Below are 24,374 nucleotides of genomic sequence, written 5' to 3'. Positions count from 1 at the left end.
ACCCCTCTCTTCCCAAAAATGCAAACGCCCGCCAAATCTGCGTCACCCACCACCCATTCATACAAAAGATGATATTCGTTCAACCCCCAGGGTATTAAATTGCGCTCTACTGCCAACAACAGTTCCTCCAGATTACGCGATTAGGCAAAGTTGTCCGATCGGTCGACCCAGATATCTTCCAACTCTGCAAAGCTGTGGAAGTGCACAGGTCGGTGGTGGTCGCTATAGAAGGGCAGCGGCGTGTCCAGTTTGACGTGAACCGACTTCTTTTCCATTCCTGCAAAAGCACTGCCCATGAAGCTGTAATTCCATTTGCCATCATCCGGAACAAGGAAGAAGCCTCTGAACCTGGGACTCAGCAGAAGCTTTCGCTTCTCCCCCATGGTTGTGGTGAAGCCCTGAGGTTGGTCGCTCTGCGTGTCCTTATTTTCGGCTCCCCATTTGTAACCTTGAGGTGTCAATCCCCAAGCAGACAAGGAAACGCTGCCAGGAGTAAACGAAACAGACACCGTGACCGTGTTCGTCTTGTCCCATTCCTCGTGTGTATCCAGCAATTTGGCGTGCTCAGTCACATCTGCCGCAGACATGTATGGAAGTTCGCTGCCTGATAGCGTGTGGATGACACCAAGTGGCTCCATACCGTCCAAGAACTCACTCTGGGGTAGCTTCTGCGGAAGCTGCACGCTACGAAGACCGCCAATTTGCGGGATCATAACGATACATTTAATCTCCTTGACTTGGTCATTATCAGGGGCCGGGGCACCGTAAAGGTAACCAGCCACCTGGACTCGCAGATCCGCAATCGTAATGAACTTCTTCAAGATGTTATTGGGCATTACATAAGTGACATCATCCAGATCAGTATCCGCTGAAGACACGTAGATGTTCTTGGCTCTTGTCCGCAAGTTCGACGTCGCAATAGCTCTGGTGCGCCATTCAGTCTTGGAAGCAAATGTTTGCTGTTCAAACTGAGAGGTGGTGGTGACAATGATCTCTTCGCCGTGGACATTTTGCGTTTTGGTCGTGACGGCCGTCAGCTGCTTCTGCTCTTCTTGCTGCTTCTCAATCTCGGCAGCCTGCTGTCTCTGCATCGATGGTGCAGAAATCTCCATACCAAGAATGATATCACGGACTTCGGTACTTGTCAAACTGGACACATTGACGTTGTTCTTCTTGCCATAATCGTTCAAAATGAGATCTCGCAGTTGAGTTTCAACCTTGATCCAGTCTTCATCGTTCAGTGAAGGCCAGATGTGATGATCCAATGTGATGACAGTCTTGTCGGGTCGAAGGATGAGCTTCGTCTTGTCGGGGTTGACGTGAAGAGCACGGAGAATAAGAATAAGACGAGAGAATGCTGTGTACGAGGAAATACTCTTCAACCACTCATCGTACAGGTTGAACAGTACCATCTGAGGCTCTGTTGCTCGCAGAATCATATCTCCCAATTTCTCAACCTTCATGGCCGCCTGGAAAGGAAGCTGCAGCTCGGAGGCACGGATAGAGATGTTGGGGAAGTCAACCAATTGGACTTCCAGAGGATCCAACAGACCCTTTCGAGTGACAATCAGCTGCTTGGGTTGTTCTTCAACGGGGAGCGAACGAATCAACGCTGCCACTTCTTCTGCCGTCTTCCATTTGGCAAGCTGTCCAAGACGTTTCTGACCTGCCCAAACACTGGTGTGGATGATCTTCAGGAACAATTGGCCAGTTCGCGGGTTGAAGATGAAGATGGCTCCGTTGATAGGCTTGGTGGTCAAGTTTCCTTCAAATGTCTTGTGGATAGTGACACGGTACACGTTGGTATCGTCGATGAAGAGCTGAGTCTGGTTGCTAAAGAGCTCTGAGTAATTCTGCGAGTTCAAGAACTCTTGGTTGCTTTCAGAGGCGTACAGCTGCAGACCCTTGCGAATACGCTCCCGAAGGACATACAAGGCAGGGTTGGCCTTCATGATCTTGGCCATGGCTTGCTGAATGAGTACCTTTAGACCAGGGAAATACATTCCGTAGGCCGAGTACAAGTTGTATGCCAAATCAATACCAATCATGATACCTGTAGCGGAGGGGTAAATGCTAGAGCTGTCGGTCGTGTAGTCGAGATACTTGGCACGAGTGTATCGCTCAATGTCGTGAGAGTCGTAGTCACCATATCGTAGCTGCACATCAACCCAGAACTTGTTGGTCGTTGTAGGCTCAATGACGTCCTTGGTATCATACAGCAGCGAGGGACGAGTAACATTCCATTTGTGGCTGGCAAAGAGGAGAATATCGGCACAAGAGCTGTTCATCTTGTAAGATTTTCGGGGGTGAATAGTCTCCTTTTGCACAGTCTCAATGCCGAGAGATTCCAGTTCTTGGTCAAATACTTGACAAAGATCCATAACCACTGATTCGTGAATCTTCTGCCACAAGTGGGCACGGAAGATCTGGATGAGGGAGATCTTCAAGGTAGGAATCTTTCCGTGCAAGAAGATACCAGTGAGATCAAGTTGGACCTGGAAACCGACGTAGACGTTGGCTCTGTTGATGGTCGGGGACCACCAGAGGGTGAAACGACGGTTGGGAATCTGGTTCAGACCGGATCGCTGGGCGTTGGTGAGCTTCTTGAACTTCATGGATTCTTCGAAACCAGAAGCCTTTTCCCAGAAGAGACCTTCCCAAGATGGGAAACCGGTAGCCTTGAATAGCGTGTGCTCAAGGATGGTCTCAACACCACCCAGTGCTTGGATGACATCAGTTCGGTAAGCATTCAGGTTCCACAGCTTGCCGTCGTGTCGCTGGCTCGTCCACCAGAACGGATTGCTCTTCATGAGTTGATAAATCTTGAATTCGGAGCGAGCGCGGAAACCCTTGTCGAAGCTAAGCGTGCTTCGATCCTTTTGGAACAGAGTGTTGATTCTTGGTAAACCACGGTCCCAGCTATCCTCCAAGTCTTCCAGAGTAAGACGTCGGTTCTGCTGGTTGGCTTCCAGACGCTTCTGGGAGTATTCAGTCCAGACACGCTGAGAATCAATAAACTCTGCCTCCCATGGGATGATGTATCGGAAAATGTTGGGGATTAATGTCTCTTCGTCATGCGTCATACCAGCTCTGTAGTGGGTGACTCCCGTGTCGGTCTGCTTTGACCAACGCTTGTCACTGGCTGGGATAAGGATGTGAGAGCCAGAAATCATTCCCAATCCACCAAGCTCCTTGGGGGTGTAGAAAACAGCAGGAGGGAAACGCGAAGGCATCTTCGAGTTCAGCCCAATCTTGACTCGCGTCTGGATCTTGGTTTCGCATTTGACGATTGTATCCAGGAGCTCGATGGTAGAGACCGCAGCTTCACGGTAATACGTAAACAGCGCAATCAGAGCAGTGTTCCACTTGTTGGCAATCTTGGTAAAGGTTGTCGAACCAGATGACATGAGGATTTGTCGGATACGGTTGTTGAACTTTTGAATGTCTTCCTCGGTGACTTGCAAGAACGCGTGTGCCGTTCTCTCCTTTGTCGTGTTATCAACGAGAGACCAAACGCTGTCTTTGACGGGGAATTCTTCATTCTGGTTTCTGATCTTAGGCAGAATCCGGACTTCAAATCCGCACATTGAGAAGAGCAAGTTGGGGTTATCACGGCTGTATACACTGACAAAGCTGTCATCCCAGTCAATCGTGGTGACGGATCGTGGCAGTCGGTTCTTGAAGTCCCAGAACACAGCTCGTCCAAGGTTAACGTCATGTCGCATCAAGCGCATACGAGAATCACGGGGCCAACACTTCTTGCTCTTATACCCGATAACATTCTCAAAGTTGGGATCCGGCTGCTCAGTAAGGAATCGCTGGATAAGATCTCGTGATTCTTCAGCTGTAAATCGAAGGAAGATCCAAATCTTGTCGATATATCGGCTGTACAGTCGGATTGGATGTCTGCTCTCCGTTTCTCGATCGCGGAACTGCAGGAAATCGTTGGGGCTTTGTGGCGGTCCAGCGATTTCACTGGCTCGCTGAGGGCCAAGCAGAAGCAAATCAAGAACAAGACCATAGTATTGGAAGACAAAGGCGGAAAACTGGAGACCACGGATCATACCGTAGCTGTTGACGTGGTTCATGTCCTTGTAGGTGAGCTGAACGTTGTTCTTTGCCGTAATGTAGTCGGCAAGATTGTGGTCCATAATCAGTCTGAGAAGGGAGTTGAGCAGTGTCAATTCCATCTTCTCATAGACCTTGGAAAGCTCGGTCTCAATCATGACGTTGCATTCGCCATTTTCAGTCTCCCAAACTTGACCCAGGTTGTTGATGCCTTGAGCCCACTTGTAGACCAACAATGGAGGCACTTCAGAGTCAGAAGGCTTGATCCAGGCAGGGAAAAGGTGTCTCTGATCAGCCTGGTACCACAGATACTGGTCGAGATAGGCATCGCTAATCTTTTCAATGGGCTCAATATCGTATACAGGATTGATCGTGCTGTAATTATCGTTCATGTCGATGTTGACCTCCTTAAACGCTCGCTGCGTTAGCAAGAATCGCTTGATGCGCTCTAGAGTTGTGCCAGGACTATCATATGCTTGCTCAATGAGGGCAAGCTCTTCACGCTGACTCTGGTTGAGACGACCCTTGACCGAATAAGCTTCTCTCAGTCGCTCCAGCGCCAAGATCAGAATCTTGGTGTCGTGTTTGTAAGATACACTGGGGAACGGAATGGGCGAGAACTTGCGCGACTCCAGCCAGTGGACAGTCGTGGTGTAGATGGCGACGGCCTCTTCTGACGAGACGTACGGACCGTCCTTCATGTGGTTATGTTGTCGCTCTTGCTCTGCTTTGAGCCAGAGTCGAGTCAGACGACCAACGTTCTTCTTGGCAACAGTCTTATCGACGGTGGCACCGCGGCGAATACGTTCACGGTTGTAATGAGCAACAGAAACCCACCAGTCGGCCTTGGATTTCACATATCGCAAAATGATATTCTCGATAGGAGCGGGCAAACCAGGCACCTTCCATGGGATATTACTCTTCCAGCAGCGCCAGGCCTCAGAAAGGTGCTGAAGCACGGTATTGACCTTGTTCTGCTTGATGCCCTCGGGCATCATGTCCAGAAGGTCAGCCATGACGGAAGCACGGAGCTCAAGATCGAAGTGAGACTCGACACGCTGCTTGGTGACCGTCTTTGCGACACCCTTGCTGTGTCGTCCTTCGAACTGACGAGAAAGCAAGTTTCCAAGCCATCTCTCAAGGAGAGGGATAATACCACGCATGAAGAACAGCCACACTCTCCATGCAGGAGCCCAGAAACCACAGCCAGGACCCTTGCCGACAGGACCAGAATTGAACCTATAGTAGATGAGATGCTTCAAATCCTTGCAGGTTCGAATTTGGTGCATGAGCTTGTACTTGTAACGGTACATACCCGTAAGCTGTCCGACGTGGTTAAAGGCGTAGAGGATACCATCAGCCAATTGGAAAGCGTCGATGTTGCCGAGTCGGTATTGAACTTGAGCATCCACAATCAGCTTGGTCAGTCGCAAGATTTCACGCATCAAGTGGAAAGCGTTTCCGAAGCGGGACTTCTTTCGCTCCTTTGTGGTAAGGGTCTTGACGGGCTTCAAGTTGAAGTTGTAATCAAGATGGAGATAGGTCAGGTTCTTTCGGTGAATCAACAGATTGAGCATGTTGAAACCTTGGCGACAAACTTGAAGACCAGCCTCAACCCAATCGATGGTAGTCTGTTGGAAGAATTTGGTCTGCTTCAAAGACCTAAGCAAGTTCTGGTTGTTCTGAGCCTTGGGCTTCTTCTTGTGCAGGTTGTTGAGGACAAAGTTCTTGAGCAGCTTCTGGTAAGAAACACGGACCTTGACGGGCGGCCGGTCTGAGGGAGGGTGTTCCAAATACCACTGCTTAATTAAAGGCACATCCTGGGCGCGAACCATCTTACCGGATCGTCGGTTGAATGGATACGGCGCCCACCAAAGCTCAATGGCCGCAGAAGTGTCCTCGTTGTCTATTTCCTCATCGGCAAGGAATGGTTCCGTTCCAGCAGGAAGCTCGAAAGCATCTTCTTCGGGCTCCTCGTTGCTTCCAGGACCAAACAGCTCATCTTCGAGAGAAACTTCGACGTTCTTTGGAGCCACATTGCGTGATGAGATGGGATTGATTCGACGGTCAAAATGGAATGTAGGCAAATCCGGATCGTCGATGCGATTATACACAATCTGGGGGTGGGAGTGCCATGCTAAGTGTACGCTTCGTGGTAAAGAATTGTATAGGTATGGGAAAGCAACCCGGAATTCAGTGCGAATGGGGTTCCTAAAAATGATGCGGTCGATGGCGTTGAACTCGCCAAAATCCTCGTCATTGGGGTTGATGTCCTTGTATAACGGCTCAAATCGTGGTCCTCCTGGCAAAGCAACGTTGAGCGCCTTGGCAGTGAGCAGACTCTTTAGATCGAAGAGATAGAAGTAGTTCTTATCCACAACATCGGAAATCAACGGTCGACTAAGACGGAACAAGGCGGCCATCTGGGGTAATGTGAGATTCCACCTCTTGTAGCTTGGACCATTAACATGGGGTGTGTCAAGCAGCGGTCGGTGGTCGTAAAACCATTCATAGACTGCATCATCCTCGTCCTCGTTCAGCTCCATCTGAATAGGCTCGAGAGGCTCAACGTCCTCGATGTTTTCTGACCATGACAGCGGCGGCTCCTCGTCATCGAACGGCGGGAATCGCATACGCTTAAACAGTCTTCGGTCTGCCTTTTCTTTTCGCATGAAAGTCCACATCATGGCCCACTGCGCAAAGTAGACAGGTTCGATAACTCTAGGAATCTCGTTGACAAGGGTAAGGCAACCGTTGACATGGTATAAAACCTTGACTTCTCGTGCAGACTCCCAGGGCATCGGCATGTTCTCTAAAAGCTTCAAGACCGCATGAGGCATGAACTTCAATGCACCGAGATAGCTTCGCTTGTCGTTTGTGTACTTTTTCTGCGAGACATCGCCGATATCCTTTACGATTTTCCGCAGATGCTCGGGGGGCATGTCAGCCTTTTGGGTCTGGACAAAGCCAGCCTTGCGCTTCTCGCCGAATCGATTTCGCTGGTTCCGAAGCCATTCCTTCTTCTTTTGAGCAAACTTTGCGATGTGAGCGTCGGCGGGAGGTCGATAGCCGGGCGGCGGCGGGGCTGGAGGAGCAGGAGTCGACGGAGGAGGCGGGAAAGATGATGATGGGGGAGGCGGCGGCGGAGGAGGGCCCCAGCCAGGCGGCGGCGGTGGTGGTAGCTGCGACATGGCGTCTTCACTCGTTCAGAAGCAATTCGTGAAGTTGCCTGCCCAAAGGCTTGAAGCCGTGGCGCGTGTCAAAGACGCGCTAGCAATCCTGGAATTGCAGACACAGGACAGCGGCCACGTGAAATTGAATGCTCTGGCCTCTAGTTTGATGAAGCAGATGCCGGCCTCGCAAAAATCAGACGGCGGCCAGAGCGTAGTTGATGCAGAGTCGGGACTGATGCTCTGCCTCGCCTTCGGTTTGGACAATTTCTTGAACGAGATCCTCGGAGGCGCTAGCTTCACCTCGAAACTAGCCTCTCACGTGACTTTGACGTTATTGGAATCTCGAATGCAAGATGCCAATAACTACAAGCCGGAAAATGCTCATATACGGCTCTTTTTCCAATGCTAACCCAAGTATAAGAAATCTAATACTCATGTGAAAACAGAAAATCGGCAATATAGTAGTTTGGAGTTTGAAAGATTTTCGGCTGTATGAGTTTTGCGAGTTCTTGATGTACCTAGACTGATTCCAATATGCATTTTAGCTCGAGACCAATGTGGAGGGGTACTTTGACATCAAACTGCAGAGCGGAACATAGCATCAATTGGAGCTGTAATTTGCAAGAAAAAGGAAATTGGCTCGTTGTTTGAAACAATAATAACCCTTTCAATAAGATTCTGCAATGTTTCCCTTTGGTTTACTTCTATGATCGCTGATATTCTACGATGTGCTCTCTCTTAGCTCTGCTACAGGGTACCTGATCAATGGGGCATCAACCTCAAAGAGCCAATCAAACCTGCTCCAACAGAATTACATAATCACGAACAATCATCTTCTGCCGACAGCAACACCAGGCCAACCCATCGCGATACCACTTCAATTTCAAGAAGACCAAGCCAGTCGCCGCCACAAATCAGCAAAATGGCGCATCTCAGTACGTTTCTTCAAGCAGAATTGCATATGATCGAACTAACCGCGAAATCGCAGACGTCAAGCCGGACCCGGCGCTTCTGAAGCTGGAGGGTGCGTAACATGTCCATCGAATCCAATTGCTCTTTCGCCGCACCGTTCCCCTTTCTAACTCGCTGCACAGCGATGAACAAGGCTCGCCACCGCTACTTCCGCTTCACGGGCAGAACAGCTAGAATCAGCTTCATTTACATGGCCGTTGTCCCCGCCATCTTCGGCTGGGTCGCATACAAGACAGACGTGAGTGGAAATCGGGCAATGTGGAGGGGAGGAGGTGAGGGATGATGAGTTGCTGACTGATGATGAATAGGGCCTTTGGGATCTCCGAGCGAAGCGAAAGGGCGACACCTGCTACGAGAAATAAAGGACGATTTTGGTTGGGTGGAGAGATTTATGTACATTTTAAAAGGTTCGATACGAGATAGAGAGCCTCTTTCTGGCCGAATAATCGCAGAAGATTCAATAATCCTAGCTTCAAAATGAAGTTTGTTACGAGAATTGCGGACGATCTGTTTGCGATGTGTTCAATTGATGAAGGGGGAGGAGGAGATTGCTTAACTTGCACGCTCTACTTTACCGTAGAAGGCATGAAACTGGAGTTTTAATTTATTCAGTATAGCAAAGGAGACTTTCCTTTGCCTCAATTCAAACGCTAAATTACTTGGGGTATATCATATCCTTTGCGCAATCTCAACCACTGAGAAAACATCCCATCTAGCCTACCAGCGGCCCCTGCCCCTTGGCCCTCCAGGCGGCCCATCTGGTAGCTGTTCTCCTCTTCTCCATTCGCCTGACGGAAGCCTGTTATCTCTCCAACCTGGCCGGTTTGGACGACCATTGTTGCGGCCAAAATTGCCCTCTCGACCATGAAACCCACCTCTGAATCCACCGCTGCGCCCATCTCGCCCGCCAGATATCGACCCTCTTCTAGCAGTCCCTGGCGGTACCACAGCGCCATCTCCCCGCGGAGGAAGTACCGCGCATGAAATATAGTCTCCAACAACAAATCTCCAGTCAGCCAACGTCTTGTCTCTCCCAAAGTCGTCCCTCATCAGGGTATCAGGGCCAGCATCCTCAGGGTCCTCCGCGCCGGGATAGCCCTCGCCAATGACGATGCTCCCTAGCTCTTTAACGGCAAACTTGGGCTGCGTAGTACTAGTAGCACTTGCGCCGCGTAAGTCTGGGCAGACAAGTTGAAATGAGAGTCTTGTGCCGATGGCTGGATTTGGCAACGCATTAGGTTTTGCCGCTGCCAGCTCAAGGGCCAGCTCATTGAGAGTGCAGGTTGACCAAGTGTAGATGGACACATATGGCGGTAGTGAAGATGATGCAAATTCCTCTGGCCTGGATATGATGTTTAGTAATGCTATTCCACGTATTAAGATGCTATCATGAGCTGCAGTCACGTACCTGGGAAAGCTGCCGGTCTTATGGAACAGACGGACTAAGAATGGAGATGCGTCGTGATCATCATCCCCTTTTGTAGCGGACATTGTAGTGCAAGCTGAATTGAGAGTGTCAAAATTCCAATTCGTCAGATAGCTCGTTACTTTACAATGCTATATATGACCTTCGGCGTATAAGTTGTGAGTTGCTGGGATTGGTGGATGAGTGCTGATGCTGTCGCTTGATGCTTGTATTATCCGGAAATCATCCGCAATCGATAGCGTACCTGTAACTTCATGCTCACCCAACTCTTGATCAAATAGACTTCACGACAAACTATCAAATATTTCATCAAAGAATCGCATTGCGGATTAATCTTGTCTTTCTGCTTCAATCCTACAAAGTCAAATACTAGGAGCACGTATTACCGCCTGGACGCAGAATCTTACCTCTCCCTCAAGACGCTTCTCAGCGCAACACCATCGCAATGGACTTCGCGGCTCTCATGAACAAAGAGCTATCCAAGTCCAAATCCTCCAAATCCTCCGCCTCCGACGAGAAGAAATACCTCAAGCGCTCCGAAATAGAAGCCGAACGCAGAGCCACCTACCTAGCCGAGCAAAAGGCCCTCGAAGCTGAACGCGCTTCCAAGGCCGAAGCGAAGCGCAAGCGCGAGGAGGAAGTCGCCGAAGAAAACGCTCTTCGCGAGGACAAGCGCCGCAAGCTCGCCGAAGAATCGCGCAAGAGACAACAAGAGAAGGAATTCGAAGAAGAGCAGGCTAGGAGGAAGAGGCTCGGCCTACCGGAGCTCGTCAAGGGCGATGAAAACGGTGACGAGAAGAACGGCGACGCGGCAGACGATATTCCGGATGACGAGCTGATTGAGAAGCTGAGAGCGCTGGGACACCCGGCGATATTATTTGGGGAATCACATGCGGCACGGCTGAGACGGCATAAGAAGCTCACTACGGTGCTGACAAAGGGGCCTATACCAACGACGCTGCAGCTGGTGGAGGAGAAGGACATGAAGGTCGATGGCACGCTGCCAAAGGACAAGGAGGGCCGCCAGTGGCTGTACAGGCAGCTGGCCAGCTACTTTACCATGGTGCTCACGGCATACGAAAAGGCAATGGAGGAAGAGAGGCGAGAGACGAGCAACAGCAAAATGGCCTATAGCGCCATGGTCCAAACACGCGAAAACATGAAGCCAGTGCGTAGCTTTTCTTTTCCCCTACAATTCATTCTCACTGCAGCACCATGCTAACCGAACTTATCAAACAGCTCTTCCGGAAGTTCGAATCCGGCGACCTTGACGACTCCCTCCTCCAGCCCATCATCGAAATCGTCCAAGCCCTCCAGGAGCGCCGCTACGTCGACGCCAACGACGGCTATCTCCGCCTCAGCATCGGAAAGGCAGCCTGGCCCATTGGAGTTACAATGGTGGGTATCCACGAGCGAAGTGCGCGCGAGAAGCTGCACGATGGCGAAAAGGGCCACGTCATGGGCGACGAGGTGACGCGAAAGTACCTGCAGAGCATTAAGCGCTGTCTTACCTTTGCGCAGGTGCGGTGGCCGCCGGAGGATTTGAGGCAGTTGATGGGGTGAATTTTGAGGTTGATGGACTGAAGTAAGGGGGTTGGGAATGGAAGGACATGGTGAAATGGCTCAGGCGTGGCTATACTATGCTGGAATGGTGTTGGTGTAAGTGTAATAGGATATGATACCCGTCTCAATGAAACAATATAGACAAACAAGAATGCATATAGTACGAGGCGTCTCTAAGCGAAAACATGACTTATCAATATCATATGGACTGCTTGATATTATAGTCTATCATGGAGAGTTGGACATGACTATGCGTCCTAAAATCGTTTGCAAGTAGGTAAAAGGAAAAGATAAAATGCCTCTAACATTTGGGGGCTGTGGCAGATAAAAAAAAAAAAAGACCAATTTTCCTTGCGACTCCCTCTCTAATGCACATCATGCGTGTAAAACGTTCAAGTCTCACAAGGCGGTTGCCGTCATAACCGTAGCTGCCCCCCTTCTTCTCCCTTTGGATAGGAAAAGAGCTTTCCTCTCTTTCGCCATCGGCGGCTGATTAAGGATACCAAGGACTCGTTCATCACGGAATAGCAGTCGAACCAGTGTGCGGCTCCCCTCTCATACGCTTAGTCTGTATTCCCACAAACGCTTAGTAGTAGAGCATTCTGAGTAGTTCTGGAATTTCCTCAGACCTAGCCTGCCCTTCCTCAGGCTGAACCTGCTCTAATTCAGGATACTCCTAAGCATCCTGAGCTTGCTCAGCGAGAAGGCTGGCCACGCGATTCTCTTCGAACCAGGCCTCTTCGGGCTCAGCGCCTCCTACACCGCCAGTCTGTGGCTTCTTAACGCCAATGACTTCAAGGCCTGCACCGATAATATTCATGCGCCGTAGCCGCTCTTTGGCTTCCAATTCGTATTTCCTTGCCACATGGAGTGCATTTGTTTGTACCACTAGTCGTGGATCAGGGGATACCGCTACTAGAAGCTAGACGATGTATAAGTAAACATGCATTCAAAGCTGAAAACAGCAGAATCGGGAGGGAATATACCTTGTTTCTGGCATCTATTCTGGCTCTTAACGACCCGTCTCGAATCATCCTGATGAGCTCTGGCTCAACGGATTGGCCGGGCTTTCCAAATGCAGCGTCCAAGCTGTCTAGCGTGACACACGAGAAAGGTATAAAGTATTGGACAATACACTTTTCGCGGATCAAAGAGTAAATTGCGGAAATGTGTGGTTGTAGGTAAATGTCGAGTAGGTAGTCCGCCCGCGTAGACTCCAGAATGGAGAGACAAGTCGAGTATCTGCCGTTAACAAACAAACTAATCGCCTTTCGGATGTGCGGCTCGTGCTCTAGGAATGTCCTGAAGGATTGATTATCTAGTATACGAGACTGCAAAGCTGTCCTGTCCATGGTTGCCAGCGACAAAAGCCCTCCATAGATGGCGACGTCGTTGGGGCTTGCGACTGTGCTGTATTCGGCTGGGGACACATTCGGGTTAGTATGGATGAGGGTCATAGCCGCATCGTGGAAATTGCCCATTCCCAGCAAGGCAACACCTGATGCCACCTTGGTGTAGGCCTGCTGTTCCTGTTCGTCGTCGCCGCTTTGGATATTGGATATCTTGCCAACATTGCTCAGCACGCTGGCCCAGTCATGGCGCTGAAAAGCGACGCTGGCCAAGTGCGTGCCGCAATCGAAAATGTGTTTGGTGGTGCTGACATCATGGCGCATTTTGCTGTATGCTTCGGTAGCTTCAGCAAGCTTGCCTATACTTTCGAAATGCTTTCCCAGATCTTCGTTGCCCATCTAGACCGAAAAGAGCAAGTTAGATATCGTGGCACCGTAGACAAGCCGAGGGAAATGATGATTCCTACCCGAATACTCTCCTTGATGAGATTGTTCCTGTACCCTTTAAGTTCCGTCTCCAAGCGAGTAGTTTCGGCTCTGTTGGCAATGTCGGTGTTCTCGATCCACGCTCCATCCATCCGCGCATCAGGATCGTCCGGGGCAGCTGCACTGAGCAGGGCGCACGCATCATTGTAGCGTACGATGTCTGAACCGCTCTTTGCTTCGGCAACGGCAGCCTTGAGTGCTTCGACTCGCAGTGGCACACAGCACTTGCCAATAAGCATCAGGCGCTCGAATCGTGTTCGGCCTAGGACGATGGTGGAGAGCGTTAGAACCTCGTGGATGCAGTTATAGGGCGAGCATAGTAGCAGAAATGCTTTGGGAGCGCCGTACCGACATAATTTTGAATGTAGAGATCAATATCAAGCTTGGGCACGTCTGTCACCGAGAACCAAGATCAGCTACTTGTGATGGACGCATGTGGGGCAGAAGGGTCATCGTTACCAGTGACGATAACGTCTGGAGTGGTGTACGCCTGAGCTTCCGAGCCCGGCTGCGACGTCGTTGATTCAGCCATGGGGACGCAGCGTGAGGTAGCTTTTGGATTAGGCGATGCTGTTGCTGCTTGGCAAGGCTGAAGAGAAACAAGAAGCTCGCTGCACGTGCTTCTCAGCCTTCCAGATGGTGGAGGGGCCGTTCAGTGAGTGATGGAGCGCATAGCTGGAAGTTTGGTTTGGCGGGGTTGACGAAGCTCTCGATAGTACAGAGGTACAAGTACGGAAGCGCGCGTCTTAGTAAAGTGGAGCTTGAAGTATACGTACACGCATCACTAAGCCGACTGCTGCTCGCCTCATCTCTGTAAAGCGGCCCGGACTTTCAAACATTTTCAGAGCAAGCAAGACGTCTTCTGCACTCCATCCTATTTCCTTGATGATATTACAGAGGAATTGGAATATATGGACGATTTGGAAGACAACTCATATGCTTTAGCGCGTGTCTCGCTGCGACTCTAGCTCGGCCTATGAGCTATGCCAGATCCGCGTACTGTCGATTGCATGTTATTAGGCCCAAGTTCTGGCTAATGCCTGTGTTACTAACCCCCTGAGATTCATAGAAAAACTCAAGAAGTACGGCTCAAAAATACAGTGCGAGAGATGATCAGAATAAGCAACTAACAATTTACGAAGCATACACGTAATCGCCAAACTGTTCCCGTACTAGCCATGGCCCCCTTTGCCCTTGGGAGACGGCGGATGAACCAGCTCAACCCACTAGTTTGCCGTCTTCCGATACACGATGGTGGCTTAGACCTCACTTGCGCAAGGGGGATCCGGCTACTGCTTCTAGCTGCTTGCAAATAAGAGACTAGGGTAGCTGGCGGTGATCCGCCTGAGCGGCAGGGGATGAGTGGTGAGCTGTTCAGCTTGGTTCTGCTGCTGGATATGTTATCATCCAGACTACAGTACGGGGTCGGCAGACAGTAGGCCCAGGCCAATTCCAGAGCTGCAATTGATCCACCTAACAGGAGTATATTACGCGGGTGGCAGTGCAAACCGGCCTCGCCATCAGGTTCTTGATGTGGAAATCGATGACCGGCTCATACACAAATGTGTAGCTGGTCAGGGGACGAACATCGACAGTCTGCAGAGGAATTACTGTGGCCTTGAACACGGCGTTGGGTAGATTGAAGTCTATTGCCTTCAAAATTGCATCAAGTCTTGACGTTGTCCCAGCACGGAGAAGTCTCGGAATTTGATGTATCGTAATCTTTTAACCGAAGAGCGAGACTTGCTTGATTGACTCTGTTGGCTAAATTCAGGAGAAGCTTGCTTGCTTGCTTGCTCGCTGCATGACCAACCGTGCTGTGTGAGTAGTTGAAATCGGTTGGCGGCGTCGGGTGTTGATGTCTGTAAGTGACTGATTCATAATACTCCCGTGTCAAAAAATTACATGTCATTAGAAGTGTTGTTGACACTGTCGAAGGGGGACATGCGATTCATACATGAATAAATAAAGCTAGTAATCTGTCTTAAAATTTGTCTTAAAATTAATCATATCGGGACAGTGGTTAGTTGGGTCGTTGCCTGCTCGGTTAATTCGGGACACAATTCATGAAAACCTTGCCTTTGAGTAATATCTGACTTTGCCGAGCAAGTAGAAGCGTGCTAGCCGAGTGCAGTTAATTTCAATCGGCCAGTGCAAAAGTCCCTCTACCTGTTTTTTCTTTTTTTTTTTCCTTTTTGTACCAATGTGAGGGATACTGTGCTGATTCTGCTCTTACTCAGTAGCAGGAATATAGCTTGACATGTAACTTTCGCAATGGTGTGTGAGAGTCAGGTCGAGGCCAAGTCCCAGCCTTGTGGGTTATCCTGGCTGGCCCGATTGTCGGCAATCTCATTTAGGAGGCGCAAAAGCTTGGCATAGGCACGGTGATGTAATGCCGCTGTGGCTTTAAAGTCGGGCTTGGACTGTGACAGGCGCCAAGAAGACCGAAGACTCCGGGAAGAGGGTCCGATGGGAGAAATGCAACCATAACGAAGAATAGAGAAGAAATGGAACTAAAATGGAAGAGCGAAGAAAAAAACAAGAAAAGCACGAATTGCATATGGATTTGCAGTTCGGTCATTATTTTGTCGTGCTGATAATCACCGAGCGTATATGCAGCATGGCACGACTCCAGTCGTTTACGCAGCAAGCATGAAGGAGTCCGTGCATATAATTGAATGTACAGTGTCTAACTGACCGAGTCGCGCAGGCACATGCCGCCGACTCGGAACGTGTCCTGCACTTTAAATCAAGGTTATCTCGAGCTCGTCCCCACGATCGCCAAACTGTGCGCTCACGTCTAAATTCTATTCCACGCGCGGGCGATAGGAGAATTAGGAAAAGAAGGTTTTGCAGGATCCAAGGCCCTATCGCTGGGCGGCGCTGTCCAAGGGCCGGAGAGGATCCGTCGACACACCGAAATATGTGTCTGCCAGCCAATCAGATGCGCGCGGTGCCAGCTCCCTGCGTATCGTTGCCTGCAGATTGCAAGGACCTTTTGGAGGCCAGCGCCGTGGAATAAGAAAGTGCCTGGATATCGTAGAGTTAGCGCTGGATGAAGGTCCAAGTACCCGCGGCGCTTGTACTCCGTGTGGCCGCAACAGCCGCATTACGCGGAGGCCCTCGCCGTAACATTTTCCTTATCCCGCGGTCCTAAAGCTGCAAAACGCTAGAAATGTGGGAATAAGACGGACATGGCCTGGCGAGACGGTGGGACTGTTGGTTGTTGTGGATGGAGGCTCGGTATAAGAACATGGAGGTAGGTGGCTAAAGTCTTGACGTAGAGCTGTTGTTCGGAGACAAAACTGCCCCAATGTATGTTTAGATTCAAGCTTCGGATTATTTGTTGGGATGACGATGCGCCGCCGATAAAGTCGGGGATGGTTCGAAACGACAGAGTCTAGATAGATGCAGTTGTCGACGCTAAATCCGACTCATAGTGATATGGGCTGCGTCTTGTATCCTCCTCGCACTGGGTGGTCGGCGGCACTTCCAATGATCGCTTGAGCCCTGCTATAGAACAAGATGCGCGTACTTGAGGGTCGTCCAATAGTGCAGGCAGATGTGGTGGTTATCTCAAAGTCATAATTGCGACAGGCGCCAATGATTGGTGAAGATGGGAGATACGTTTCCTGATTGCGCGATCAATGATGTGCAAGTTGCCTTTTAGATCTTGCATCTTGTGTCTTCAGTTCCGCAAATGATGGATGCTATTAGATTGAAAGCTTTCAATACCTTTGAGTGATTCCAACGTGCCTAAGCAGCTGAGACAGACCTCCTCTTTATCCATCTGCCCTGCATGCTATGGATATGTGATACAGTACATGGTAATTGAAGACAAAGCTGCACGAAGTATTTCCCTACATGTAGGCATGTAATTTACAAGGCAGTCTGCAATCGCAATTTCATCGCTGTAGAATTCGTGAGCCGTCTGATCTGCAGCTCGGCCGCTAGACGTTGGAATCTGGCAAATGGCACCCTATCTGCAGGTATACATCCATCCATTCATCCAAGCTCTTGTCGGTGTCATAGACTTGGCATCTAGATTGTATCCTCCGTCGTCGATACCAAGCTTTTTGATTCTGCCAAATTGTCTTGCCTCAAAGGCCAAGCTTTTCAGCCAAGCTCTCCAGCTTTCATTTCGATGCACATGCCCGCCCGAATGGCAGTTGAGGCGCCGGACGCCCCCATGGATGCCATGTGGGAGTGGAGAGGGCTAGACGGGCACAGCCTCAGGGCCAGAGACCAATTCCAGCGACACAGACGTCGCCCGAGCTCGCCCATCCCATTCCACGAGCAGAAGAGAAAAGCCCTTGACGTCGGGTTGCAGTTTATCACGCGGAAGTAGTTCTGGCGCCGTCCACCGTGGCCAGTGGAGCGGTGCGCGCCATGCGGCCCTAATTTACAGTGGGTGCAACTTTTTAGCCCCCGACGCCAGCGCAGTAGCTGAAGCGCCTGCTGAAGCCTCGTAAGCCACTAGGGAGAAACTTGAACCGGCATTGCAGCCATATTCGATTGCTTGGTGCTGCTGCTGCTTTGGATGCTCGCACAGGACCAAGAGCGCGAGTCGTACGAGAATGCGTTCATCCTGCTTAGGCGTCGGGGAGCTACTGTGATTGCCGAGTGGCCCTTGACGGGCCGCCAAAGCAGCGTCAACGCTCTTGAATTATTCAACGCTGCCAGCGTATGATGTCTCGTCTGTGCGTTTCTTGTCTGGCTCCTGATTCATGGCCGTCTGGCGCTGCATTCCTGAGCCCAAGATTTGGCGATTGCATGAAATCTGGCCCTCCTGAGTGTTTTGTCGTCGTGTATGCGCTCCGTACCGGTACCCATCTGGCCGTCTGGGCGTTCTTCCGGCGGTGGAGACGCCGCATGTTCAATTGTGCTACTGGACGGGATGGACGGTCGCAGATGCAATCGGCGTGCCATCGCCAAGTACAGGCACCCGACAATACCACGGTGCAACCGAGGAAAGCATCAAGCTCCCTACATGATGGGTCGCTGGCCCGATAGAGATGCCGCTGTGGATAGTCGGTATCGCATCTGGAACCTGGATGCAGTGGAAGTTGATGATGAAGATCGAAGTCAGGTGCCTGTACCCGCAGCTGCAGGTCTATATCGGAGCGCGGGTGCTAGCAGGCGCTATAAGTTCTGAACTTGCACCTCAGGTTCGCTTTGCACGCCTTTTTCAACCAAGCGCGACCTTTTATAGCGCAAAGAGACAGGATTCGTCGCGTTCAGGTAACTGAACTCGTACAGTAGAGCTAAGAATGCCGCTGTTGATACTACTAGTAATACGATAATCGGCATACAGACGACTGAATCTGCATAAGCCTTGGGACCAGCCACGCGCCACTAGCAGCAGCAGGACGCATGGTTGGCTCATGGCTCACACATGTATGGATGGATTTGGGAGCTCCGTATAAGCGCTCATCCCATCAACACCGCCAACTGGCCTCCCCTATTGAGTGATTGATTGATTACCCAGCCCGCCGGTGGGAGTGGGTTGGACGTACGCAATCCATCGCAGCAGCATCTCGTACTGCGTGCCGTGCTCCGTGTGCTTCCCTCAATGCGCCTCGCACCTCGTACTCCAGTCTCCAGTCGCAGCAGCGCTTTGGCAGCCCTCAATCGCAACACCCCACATTTGGCCCAATGTTTGCTGCTGCTTTTTCTCGTCTTTTTTTTTCCCCCTTCAGGCCGTTTAGCCTTGAGCGAGACACCGTGTGAATTATCCCCGAGCGCACTGCTGCTCGCTTGAAACCGTCGCGCATAGCGTCCGCTGGCTCTTCCAGCGGCTCTCGGCGGGCGTGCCGCAATGCAGCCAGCTTGGACTGCTTCAAGTCTGGTGCCGCTCCACTCAGCGCTCTGCAGGCGTTGCAGCAGCCCCAGTGTCTTCAGCGGCCTGTCACTGTAGCACAGGTGGCTTTAGCGGCCGGCGCGCCAACCCCAGCCAGCCACAGCGCCCTCTCGCGGCCTGTACTTGCAGCGCCGGTACATGTACAGCACAGTATGGGGCCTCCCCGTCCGACGTCGACAGCGGACGGCCTCTCCCTTCCAGCTCGTCGACTCTCTATTTCTTCCCTCTTGTCCTTGTTCCTGGTCCTGCGCGCCATCTTCGTCGACGTCGCTCCCACCCAAAGCCCTCGCCAACACGCTCCGCACCGGGGAGAGACTGCGCGGTGAATCTGATGGCCTAGACTGGCAGACGCCGGGGCAATTGGCACGTACGCTGCCACCGACTTTGCGTCCCCGGGGTCCTGTCCTGTCCTGTCTCTTTGTCTAAAACTCCAGACACCAGACCTCTCCGCCTTCACTACACGCCGAGCCTGCAGCGCCCGCCCCTCGCCTGGCCTCACGTAACCAGACACCACTCGAGGCGGCCAGGCCTCTTGAGCCAGCGCCCCCCGCCCAGAAGCCGCCTGTCCGAGCAGCTTGAAAGACGACGATAGAGTCTCGACGAGTAGAGCAGAGCAGAACGGCCCCTCGATTCTGACCTGACCAGCACCTACGGACACCCATAGTCACAAATACCTATCCACCGCATACGCCTATATACCTAGCTCGCCGCCATCATGTCCGACGACGAGGCTGCCACCATCGAGTCGCAGCCCGCCGGCGACTGGTCCATCCACGATGCCCCGTCGCCGGCCGACAGCGTCAAGTCCGATCCTGAGGACGAGAAGATGACCGCCGACGGCGACACCGCGCCATCGCAACCCATCCAGAAACGCCGAAGAGTCACCCGCGCTTGCGACGAGTGTCGCCGCAAGAAGATCAAATGTGACGGCAAGCAGCCCTGCACCCACTGCTCCGTCTACAGCTACGGTGCGTATGCCGGACAAGAAGCTCATCAACTTTCTTTCTGGAGTGGCTTTGTTGTCAGATATTGCCGTCTCAATGACCATATCTTGATTACACATATGCCATGTTCTCTTTAACCCCAACTCTCACACACACACACTCTCTCTTGCTGAGATATCCTGGCTGACTTCGTAACCTTTTGGTCTCACAGAATGCACATATGATAAGCCATCAAACAGGAGGAGGAATCCCGCGCCACAGTATATCGAGGCCCTGGAAAGCCGTCTTCAGCGCGCCGAGACGCTGCTGCGAAAATTTGTTCCGGATATTGACCTGGCCGATCCAAACCTTGACCCTGCCATCCAGCAAGAGTTCAACAATCGAGAACGAGCGCGCACCGAGGCCGCCAAGCTAAGAGCCAATCATGCTCCCGCTGAGCCTGATCCCAACGACACGCAGCTGACGTCCATGATCGACTCCATCGGCCAGCTGGATCTCGACGAAAAGGGCGGCTGGGACTTCTACGGCATCTCCTCCGGTACCGTCTTCTTGCGGCGCATGAAGGAAAACTTCCGCGGCTTGCTGGGCCCTGTAGGCAGAGAGCCGTTTCTGCCACGTCCATCCGATCGAACCGCAGGCCTTGTCAATTTCGACATGCCCACACCTGCTGCCAACTCACCTTTTTCAAACGTATCCACAGTCCCTGACCTTCCTCCCAAGGACGTTGCTCGAAAACTCTGTTACTACTCTCTAAGCTGCGCCACATGTCTTGTCCGCATCGTTCATGTTCCCAGTTTTTATGAAAAATTTGACCACATCTATGAGCGACAACATGATGCTTCTGCTCAGGAAGATACCCAATTCCTTGCTCTGTTTTATGCTGTCTTAGCGTTGGGTTGCATGTACAGCAATTTAGACGACTCCAGCTCCGGCGGCATGTCGTATCGACAGGCCATCGATGAAGGGTAAGAAGAGAATGGCAGGCTGACTTTTTCACTTCTTCTGTCGTTTACTAACCGCCTTTCTATAGAGTCAAGTACTACAAGATATCAAGATCTCTGCTGCGTGATGTTACCGAGTGCCGGAGTCTCATATCTATTCAAACTCTTGTTTTCATAATTCTTTTCCTCCAGTCCACCGCGAAACTTAACACTTGTTACTCATTCATTGGAATCGCGCTTCGATCTTCTCTCCGAATAGGTCTCCACCGCCACTTACAACATGAACGGCTAGGAAGCATTGAACAGCAAGTTCGGCGACGGGTTTTCTATGTCATCCGACAAATGGACATTTACGTTTCCACCATGCTTGGATTCCCTCTGCTTCTCAGCAACGAGGATGTCGACCAGTTATATCCTCTGGAAGTTGACGACGAGTTCATCACAGCCGGTGGCGTTATCCAGCCAGGGCCTGGAACGCCTTCATTTTTCCAGGCATTCAACGCTCACACCCGATTGATGGAAATTTTGGGCAAAATTACAAAAAACATCTACCCGACAAAGGGTGTTGGCCACACTGTCATGAGAGGGGACAAGCTTGCGTCGACGTATCTCATCAGCTACAGTAAGATTAAAGAAATCGAGACAGACCTGCACAACTGGTTTGAGAGACTTCCACAGGCGTGGCGACCTAGTCCGGATGGGCCAATCGAAGTGGTTCGGTAAGTTACTATACCAATGCCATGAGACTGTCGAGCCATGGAAAATATGCCAACAAGTAGGCTAATGGAATACCTAACTAGTGTCCGACATCTGCTGCGTTTTGCATATGCTCATGTGCAACTCGTTCTGTACCGACCTTTTCTGCATTATGTCTCTCCCCGACTGAGCCAAGGTAGCAGGGTTGATGAGCTCTCTTATGCCTGTGCGGCAGCAGCCATCAGCGTGTCCCGCAACATTGTTCACATTGGCCTTGAGATTCGGAAACAGCGCGTGCTTAGCGGTCCGTACTGGTTCATGCTCTACACTGAGTTCTTTTCCGTCCTCTCGCTGGTGTTTTACGCTCTTGAGAATCCGGATAAGCCTGGGTCGCAAGAGGTGTTGGCCGATGCACGAGCTGGAAGAAAGATGATTGCAGACTTGGCTGACAAGAGTCTTTCTGCGGAGAGAGTCACGGGCACTCTCAAGGTAAGGCAGCTTGATTCCCCTCTAATTATTACCTCAAAAGAGATGCTTATTGACACGCTTATGCAGGTCCTGTTTGATCAATTACCAGAGCGGGCTAATGATCCAACCCATTCACGACCATCATCCACAACAAAGAAGAGGACGGCGCCTGGGGTTAAAATACCGAATAACAGCGCCATCCCTGTTGGTATGTCTTTACATAGACCGGACGAGATGATGCGAAACAGGAGTGGTGGCATGTCATTATACGGAGGTTCGCATTCTAGGGGCTCGATGGACAGCAGCATGGCGCAGTCATTGGAGCATGGATATCCGGAGCCTTCGTTTACCAGCAGCTTAAATGATATGATGCCGATGGACCTATCGTCACGAGCTACGCCCGATTCGACGAGTACCGCTGAGAGCACACACCGACACCCATTCCAGCCACATCATCTCAGCGGGCAGAGCATGCAGAGCAACCCTGTGCATAAGATTGACTCTTTGATGTTTCCCTCGGATGACCCCTTTGCCTATCCCAACCAGCCGATGATCGAATTAGGATTTTCAGGGAAGACTGACACCTCCATGGCGATGGGCCATCCACCTCCGGATACGGCCTTCTTCTTCCCTGCATCAATGGAGGACATGGGAGATCAGTTTATGGGCCAACCTCCACCGTATATGATGCCACAGCAGCAGCAGCAGCAGCAACCGCAGCAGCACAATGCAATGGGCATGAACATGCCAGGAAACATGTACGACCCCAACGTCATGATGGGGATGCACCAGCAGGCACAACAACAGCAGATTCCACAGCAGCAGCCGCGTCGACCTGGCGGGCTATCTCTGCGACGACCGATACGAGGCGAAAGGCATCAGGAGCGGCAGATAGAGCAGATGTTTACGGATCACGGCATGCAACCCGACTGGGGGAGTTTCTTTGGTTCTGGCAGGGGTGGATTTCAGGGAATGTGAACGAACGACTGCCACATGATACCCATTTTTTTGACGATATAAGACGGGAAAGCCTTGCGGTCTGCCGGGAGGGGAGGGAGGGGCGTCTATTCATTTTTCACTTTTCTCTATTTCTACTTTTCCCCCCCCTTTTTTTCCTATGTGTTTGTTAACCCAATCCTTGGACAATGTGGGCGGGTGGATGTCACAACGAGACTTGCATGTTACGATTATCAACATCTTTTATACCTCGAACATTATGGCGGGTGTTTTAGAATTCATTGGGCCTCATATTATTATTTCAGTTTCAGCAGTTTCACAGTCATCATTATCCCATTCACCTTTTCCTTTTCACTCTCATGGTTGGCAGCAGGCTCGAAATGAAAACGCAAAACAAACTCATACGAGCATATCACAGTGTATGTGTGTAGATAAAAGGGAAGGTAGAGATCTGTTTTGATCGAGAAATGTACATTGGTCAGATGTGGAGGAGTGGTGTGTCCGGGCTACACGCCAACATCCATGTACATAGGTAGCAATACAAGAAAATTCAAAAGAAAAAAAAATATAAGTATTTGCCACCACATTTCGTGTTCTTTCTCTTCATCATCGTCATTTTAGAAGATAAACATCGTATTGACAGAATGGCTTTCATTAGTTCCAACCTTTTACGCTGCTGGCTGTCTTCAATGCTGTTCCGGTTGTCTTGTTTTGCTTCTATCAGTGTCAAATCGCTCCGCACCGGGATATTGTCGAGGTGCTTACGTGTGCTCTTAACGCAGAAAGGCATGTTGGACCGGCGAAACGGCCGACTGAATGTCCGACTTTTTTGGCCTGCGACGTTCGGTTCGGGTTTCTTGTTTGGGGAGGTGGCCGGCTCGGCACCGAGGACAGTGCGAGGTAAAGAGGGTCGGGATTTCGGAGAACTGGATATCTACAGTATGGGCTTTTTGGGCGGGGGTTTTCTCTTCTCTTTTTTTCTTGTCGGAGTATGGTGAGTGTGTGCATTGGTGTTATGTACAGCATGATGTTTAATGTCGTTGAAGCTTGAGTTTTGAGTTTTTAGATGTAGATGTAGACGTAGTGGGATTTCTTGTTTGTGAGATGCTGTCTACTTTGCTGTGTTGTTGTTTATACGTGTATAGACCTGGCTGTATTTTGCGCAAGGCGGGGATGAAGCGGTAGTGTTCCGAGTAAACGTGGATATCCGTCATGATAGGCTGGCAGTGTGTATTTGAACAAGGAAGGACGTATGAAGAATTTTGTGGGTTTTTCTTCTTATATGAAGTTTTTGCCATAGTAGTTGATTGTAGATAGTGGGTATTGTGGTAGTTTGTTGATTTTGATCTACTAGGTGCGGTGCAACAAAGTACCACCATGTGAATGAGGGTGAGATACAAATCTCACTCTTTGATGAACTTGAATTTGCTAAGAAAGTAGTTATGTAAATTTGCCTTGCTGCAGTAAGCAG

At 50.8% G+C, this 24,374-nt stretch overlaps 8 protein-coding genes across 8 annotated transcripts; 4 read left to right on the top strand and 4 right to left on the bottom strand.

Moving 5' to 3' along the window:
- Window positions 1-140: 140 nt before the first annotated feature.
- Window positions 141-7,259, bottom strand: TGAM01_v210313 (pre-mRNA-splicing factor spp42; the record flags this gene model as incomplete). Its single annotated transcript, XM_018810148.1, has 1 exon — window positions 141-7,259. One exon carries the CDS (start codon window positions 7,257-7,259, stop codon window positions 141-143), a length of 7,119 nt encoding a protein of 2,372 aa, XP_018656643.1.
- A 904-nt stretch (window positions 7,260-8,163) lies between these two features.
- Window positions 8,164-8,575, top strand: TGAM01_v210311 (hypothetical protein; the record flags this gene model as incomplete). Its single annotated transcript, XM_018810149.1, has 4 exons — window positions 8,164-8,176; window positions 8,230-8,265; window positions 8,336-8,451; window positions 8,522-8,575. 4 exons carry the CDS (start codon window positions 8,164-8,166, stop codon window positions 8,573-8,575), a joined length of 219 nt encoding a protein of 72 aa, XP_018656644.1.
- Window positions 8,576-8,863: 288 nt separating this feature from the next.
- On the bottom strand, window positions 8,864-9,704 carry TGAM01_v210312 (hypothetical protein; the record flags this gene model as incomplete). The annotated part of the gene is made up of 3 exons (XM_018810150.1): window positions 8,864-9,148; window positions 9,189-9,555; window positions 9,622-9,704. 3 exons carry the CDS (start codon window positions 9,702-9,704, stop codon window positions 8,864-8,866), a joined length of 735 nt encoding a protein of 244 aa, XP_018656645.1.
- A 380-nt stretch (window positions 9,705-10,084) lies between these two features.
- Window positions 10,085-10,861, top strand: TGAM01_v210310 (hypothetical protein; the record flags this gene model as incomplete). The annotated part of the gene is made up of 1 exon (XM_018810151.2): window positions 10,085-10,861. The coding sequence occupies one exon, from the start codon at window positions 10,085-10,087 to the stop codon at window positions 10,859-10,861; it is 777 nt and encodes a 258-aa protein (XP_018656646.2).
- A 1,017-nt stretch (window positions 10,862-11,878) lies between these two features.
- Window positions 11,879-13,569, bottom strand: TGAM01_v210309 (hypothetical protein; the record flags this gene model as incomplete). Its single annotated transcript, XM_024550766.1, has 4 exons — window positions 11,879-12,124; window positions 12,189-12,950; window positions 13,019-13,299; window positions 13,458-13,569. The coding sequence occupies 4 exons, from the start codon at window positions 13,567-13,569 to the stop codon at window positions 11,879-11,881; spliced, it is 1,401 nt and encodes a 466-aa protein (XP_024404489.1).
- A 646-nt stretch (window positions 13,570-14,215) lies between these two features.
- TGAM01_v210308 (hypothetical protein) lies at window positions 14,216-14,353 on the top strand (the record flags this gene model as incomplete). Its single annotated transcript, XM_024550765.1, has 1 exon — window positions 14,216-14,353. The coding sequence occupies one exon, from the start codon at window positions 14,216-14,218 to the stop codon at window positions 14,351-14,353; it is 138 nt and encodes a 45-aa protein (XP_024404488.1).
- A 5,259-nt stretch (window positions 14,354-19,612) lies between these two features.
- TGAM01_v210307 (hypothetical protein) lies at window positions 19,613-22,924 on the top strand (the record flags this gene model as incomplete). Its single annotated transcript, XM_018810153.1, has 5 exons — window positions 19,613-19,865; window positions 20,053-20,806; window positions 20,872-21,501; window positions 21,583-21,967; window positions 22,034-22,924. 5 exons carry the CDS (start codon window positions 19,613-19,615, stop codon window positions 22,922-22,924), a joined length of 2,913 nt encoding a protein of 970 aa, XP_018656648.1.
- Window positions 22,925-23,934: 1,010 nt separating this feature from the next.
- TGAM01_v210306 (hypothetical protein) lies at window positions 23,935-24,282 on the bottom strand (the record flags this gene model as incomplete). Its single annotated transcript, XM_024550764.1, has 1 exon — window positions 23,935-24,282. The coding sequence occupies one exon, from the start codon at window positions 24,280-24,282 to the stop codon at window positions 23,935-23,937; it is 348 nt and encodes a 115-aa protein (XP_024404487.1).
- Window positions 24,283-24,374: the final 92 nt, after the last annotated feature.

The sequence above is a fragment of the Trichoderma gamsii genome (assembly GCF_001481775.2).
Source record: "Trichoderma gamsii strain T6085 chromosome Unknown Scaffold_60.2, whole genome shotgun sequence".
NCBI classification, from domain to species: Eukaryota; Fungi; Ascomycota; class Sordariomycetes; order Hypocreales; family Hypocreaceae; genus Trichoderma; species Trichoderma gamsii.
The sequence above is the reverse complement of the archived record's forward strand: the minus strand, read 5'-3'. Positions and strand labels throughout refer to the sequence as shown.